This window comes from Notothenia coriiceps, unplaced genomic scaffold (assembly GCF_000735185.1).
Source record: "Notothenia coriiceps isolate Sejong01 unplaced genomic scaffold, NC01 NC01_scaffold00017533, whole genome shotgun sequence".
In the NCBI taxonomy this organism is placed as follows: Eukaryota; Metazoa; Chordata; class Actinopteri; order Perciformes; family Nototheniidae; genus Notothenia; species Notothenia coriiceps.
Window position 1 is genome coordinate 99,060 of NW_011350234.1, and position 5,241 is coordinate 104,300.

General features: G+C 41.4%; 1 protein-coding gene across 1 annotated transcript in view; it reads left to right on the top strand.

The window, feature by feature from the left end:
* nup214 (nucleoporin 214) overlaps nucleotides 1-5,241 on the top strand; it is a 12,448-nt gene that overhangs the window by 4,151 nt on the left and 3,056 nt on the right. The window contains exons 8-11 of the mRNA XM_010776956.1: nucleotides 421-527; nucleotides 659-728; nucleotides 1,162-1,285; nucleotides 3,659-3,817. Of these exons, the coding sequence (XP_010775258.1) occupies nucleotides 421-527; nucleotides 659-728; nucleotides 1,162-1,285; nucleotides 3,659-3,817 (460 nt within the window). The remainder of the gene's footprint in view (nucleotides 1-420; nucleotides 528-658; nucleotides 729-1,161; nucleotides 1,286-3,658; nucleotides 3,818-5,241) is intronic.

The following is a 5,241-nucleotide window of genomic DNA, read 5'->3' on the forward strand; positions in this document are numbered from 1 at the left end:
CATGCTAATAATGCAATGCGAGGATAATAAAATGGCGTCTTCACAAACATTTTTGGGAGTTCGACGGGGCGTGGTTTGCATTCCGCCCAGCCAATCAGACACAGGAATCTTTTTCTCCCACGAAAGTCCCTGCTCTCTAGCAGGGACGGAAAAGGGGGTAAAAAAGGTTCTCTAGAACTAATTTAGTTCCTGGGACTTTTTGGTGTGAACGCAACTAAATCGTAGTTCTCAGGAACCTTTGTGGGAAAAGTACTTGGTGTGAACGCACCTAATGGGCATTATGTGCTTCTCAGTATATGTAGTGACATTGTTTTTCTTGTAAAATGGAAGAATCAGCCAGCAGTTGTTTCATTAGTTGAATTATTTTAATGTACCGTAAGAACCTGTTTTAATGTTGGATTTCTCTGTGTGTTTTTGTAGAAGAAGGATGAGAGGCCGGAGACAAAGTATCTGAACTTTAGTGACACGGTGTACGGCAGCTGCACAGAGCGACAACACCACTACTTCCTTAGCCATGTGGAGGACTGGTGAGTTTGATCACCATTTCCATGCATTGATGGTGAAGGATTCCCACGAAAGATGGGGCAAGATATTAAGTTTGATTTCTTTTAATATCATGAAGAATTGGTGTAATATTTGCTTTGTTTCTTTTATTCAGGGACCTCCTGTTTGCAGCATCAGCGGCCTCCATTGAAGTCAGTGTCATAGCCGCCAGACAAGAGGACAAGGTATTAAATGACACGAAAAGCTAAAGATGTTATAGAAATCATACGTTTAAATGACACACTGTTTTGAATAAAGATAGAAATGAAAGGTGTCGATCTCAATGATATGTTTCCATTGTCATTCAAAATAAGTCAAATATGATATTTGTATAGTTTTGATATATAGTTTGAAAGTATCAAGGAAAGTTGCATAATTTTTCTAACAAGTTCTTCTCAATCAGAAGAACACTATTTTTTAAAATAATGCAAGCTACCAGAGCTTCCTCCATCCACAGTGAGCAAGCCTAATGCCATACATTAAACTAGCCCATTCAAGGACAGTAAAGCAAGGTTGTGAATGTACTTAAACACATTTTCCATTACTGTATCAGGTTTCTACAAAGAAAAGAAATGTTATTTGAAATGCACTGAATTTGACTGTTTGTTGTCCTTTTAGAACTGGGAGCTTTGGATCCTGGAAGATGCGAGTAGAGCTGAGCTTCCAGTGACGGAGACGAGTGAAGACACGCTGCCTCTCGGCCTAGCCATAGACTACACCAGCCAGCAGGCGATCTACATCAGTGAGTGGATTTGGTTTTCTGTTCATTTCCTCTCTTCACCTGTCTGACGTGTGCTCAAATGCTTGTTCATTTTGGAGCCCACTAATGTCTGTTTAAGAACTTCAGCGTTCAATTGAAATCATTTTGGCAATTTGTATTGGATTTTACAGTTAAATGTTGAAGACTTATTTAATCAGAGTTCTAATGAGTTTCAAATCATCCATGTACTTTATCCGAATACTGATCACTATAACATTATAAAGTAATGAATAGGATTAGTTTTTTGTGTATCGCTTTAATGTTTCCAATGTGTTTAGTTATAAATGGCTTTGCTCGTCTTTGGTGAAGGAAAAACATTCCCCTGGGTTTGAAAGAATGAACTTTGTGGAGCGAATCCAACCAGCTGAGGCCGGTTTGAACACTATCTTCCATCAGCTAAATCTACAAACTAAAGCTTTCTGTGATATCACGTTGTTTTTTAGGCATGTTTAAGTATTGAGTCTGTCTGTCCTATTAATATTAACAGTTGGAGTTATCTCATGAAATGCATTGTCCTAGTTTGTGGTTAACCCTCCCCTAATGATCAGATGAACTGAAATAAGCCAGGTTCCTATGTGCATACAGCATCCACTGCAGTGCTCTATTGCAGCATGTGTCAAGAATAGTGATAAGCTACCGTCTCAGCGCACTGTTTTATCTCAAATGGCCCAGTCTGCCAGACATTCACGTAGAGCTGCTGCTGCTGCTGTCTATTCACATCTCTCCATGCTCACTCCAAGAAAAAAAGGAAGAACTCCCCTCCCCAGTGAGAGAAAAAACCTGCAATTTGGGCAACATTGTAGTCTGATCCAAACCTTTTTAAGTGAGAACACATTAGATATGGAAAGCAAAGGGAGAGTGACGAGAGTTATCAGTGGAGAAGAAATGCAGTCATTAAAATGTCTCAGACAAGCTAAAGGACCACAACAAACAACAAAGCCCAGACGATCCTGTTGCAGAATGCTGATGAGCTTAACCGAGTGCCGCTCCCTTCTGTTTCCTCGCTTTGCCACTCCCTATCTTTCGACTATGGTTTCATAACTGAGATGAAACTGCACATTAGGTGCTGTATTTATGTTCTGCATTGTGTGCTTATTCTGTCCAGAACTTAGTATCACTTTCACTAGTGAAACTTAATAACTATGTTTGATCACATTTGTAAATTGAATATATAAATGTATTGTTGTGTATAGCTTAATCAGAGAATACAATGCTCAATACCTTTTGAACATTGTCCAAAGCAGACATGCAGTGGGTGGAATGAATATACATTAGATGCAAAGTATAGGATAATAGCCAGGGATATGAGTCAGTGGCAATTAATCAAACACAGAGACTCAGAAGGAGCAGCTGCTGCTGTCATCTACTGATTACAGGGAAAGTTATACGTGAGATATAGTTTTAGATATGAGACAGCTGTAGTGAGAACAGAGAGCACAAACTGTTCATTGTACTTTTTGATGTATCTGAAATGAGTTGTATCAACGCTGACTAATTCATCTTTATTTTGGGGTGTGAGTTGTCAGTGTGAAATTAGTTTGGTTTAGAAAAGTTTAGTGTGCAGCCCACCACTTACTGGAAAGTGGGCATGAAGAGCAGGAAATAGTAGGGGTTTGGCAACAAGAAGAATGACATGGACTGTGTTTTACCAAATGAAGCATCTGAGGATATCTTTGTCTGTACATGACTTCAGTGTGCCTTTTCAAACTGAACACTGGGTTCTTTTTTAAACCACTGGGGGGCAGAATGAACCACGGTCAATGTGATGAGTACAGCAGTAACATACAGGCCGCTTCTCAATGTCAAGTTAACCTGCTGCAGAGCCACTATTTCAAGTATACTACGTCATCGAGTGGCGCCGAAGGACTCTTTAAATGCATGTTAAATGCCCAGCATTCGGCGCCACTCGATGAACGTGGTATACTTGAAATAGTGGCTCTGCAGCAGGTATACTCGACATTGAGAAACGGCCACAGTCTTTGTGCTCCAATGCTGTCAACCACTTGCATGATGATTAAAGTGTCAAACTGCATTTTGCCCTCATGGACATAGCCAGCATAGTGAGCAAACAACACCGACTGTTAATCATTTCCCTTGCAGAGGTGTGAGTTGGAGCGCAAAGCTGTGAACAATGCCTTATAATGTATTCCCAAACTCTGTTGCACATGCTTTGGCTCTTAATTAATAGACTCTATACACAATATGAAGATAGATGTGGATTCTTCCTGGCTCTCTGATCTGTGGACGGTCACAAAATGGCTGGAAAGTTATGTGTGAGTCTTTCACTGCTCATCATGTAGACTACAGTGTTTCTCCATCTGATCGTCCCTCTCCCTACTCTCTCCCCTCTCAAAGCCGACGAGAAGACCTTGCCCCCTGCGCCCACCATGCTGATGCTGTCCACCGAGGGAATCCTCTGCCCATTTGCTCTGCTCAACCTCAATCCCGGTGTCAAGCAGCTGGTCGCACCCCCATCTGTCCTCGCCCTGGATGGGGAGAGACCGCCCATGCCAGGTGAGAGAGCCAGTGAACTCTACAGATGTTTTTAGAATAAAATGTTGTAGAAATTGATTCATAATCACACATTGCAATGATACATGTGTGAAGTCATCGAATGCAGTGATACCAAAGTGTTTGCAAGATTTTTCCTTACTGGTGTGATGCTGACAAACATGGACATATCATTGGACATGTCTCCCATTAGTTTCTAAAGGGGAGTTGTAAGTCTGGAATTTGGTAACACAACTCATTTAAACGGCTCGAGGGACATGTCAATCAAAAACAAGATATGTTAAAGGAGGGGTGGGGAACCTTTTTCCTCTCAAGGGCCATTTCAATTTTTTCAACATCCTCCGAGGGCCGTACAAATTATTTACCGCTGCTTAAAAATACTAAAATCACAGCCCGTTCATTTGGCCTTTCTTTCATGCTGTGCAAAGAGAAAGCAACCTCTGAATCCAGATATCTTACCATGACTCGCGTATGCGTGCACGATTGTGGCATGACCACCAAAACAGAAAGATATGGACACAAGATGTGTGCAATTTAGTTTCTTATCCATGTGAACATGATTTAAAGTGGGGGGGGGACCTAACCTCCTCTAGGGGGGTCCGGGGGGCATGTTCCCCGGGAAGATTTTTTTATTAATGTTGAAGTTAAAAGCATCAATCTGGTGCACTTTGAGAGCAACATTAGGAGATCTATGGATACATCTCTCAACACCCATATGAAACAGAACTGTAAGCAGATTTTATTTATCTTTATGGATATTTTAAAAATCACTCCCCTTTTAAACTGTATTCTTGTTTATTAATAACAACTTTTTTTTACTGTCATATAGTATTTTATACCTGTTTACTTTATTCTCTTGTTTTTTTATAACTATAATGATCATATAAAGATGTGCCTTTACCTCACTGGTTGGAGAAAAAGCTTCTTATATTCGTTAGCATAGCTAGCTAACCAGATGCTAATAACAACAAAGTTATTGACTGTATGATCAGTATGACAGATGAACAGATCGCCACTGGGCTCACAACTAAAGACACAGCCACGCAAAAACTGCTGCATGCTCCTTATCTGAAGTGCCGGAGCCGTGCTCTCCGTCAGAACTGCACCCCTGTCAGACGAGACCATGAACGAGACATATACCACGTGATGACACGTTAGGCTCGTGGTGTGTTCAAGGACCCTGATCTTGGCCAGGAAAAACAGGCTCTCGCTTGTTTAATTATTTTGCGGTCTAGATTTCTTTTTTGCGTGTGTTTTATAAATTACCTCGAGGGCCGTATCAAATCGTCTCGCGGGCCGTATACGGCCCGGGGGCCGGAGGTTCCCCACCCCTGCCATAGACGCTTGGTGCGGTTCATTTGGGTCGGTGTGAACACAATCCGAGACCTCTTAAGTGAACTAAACAACCGGACTCTGGTTCGCTAAAA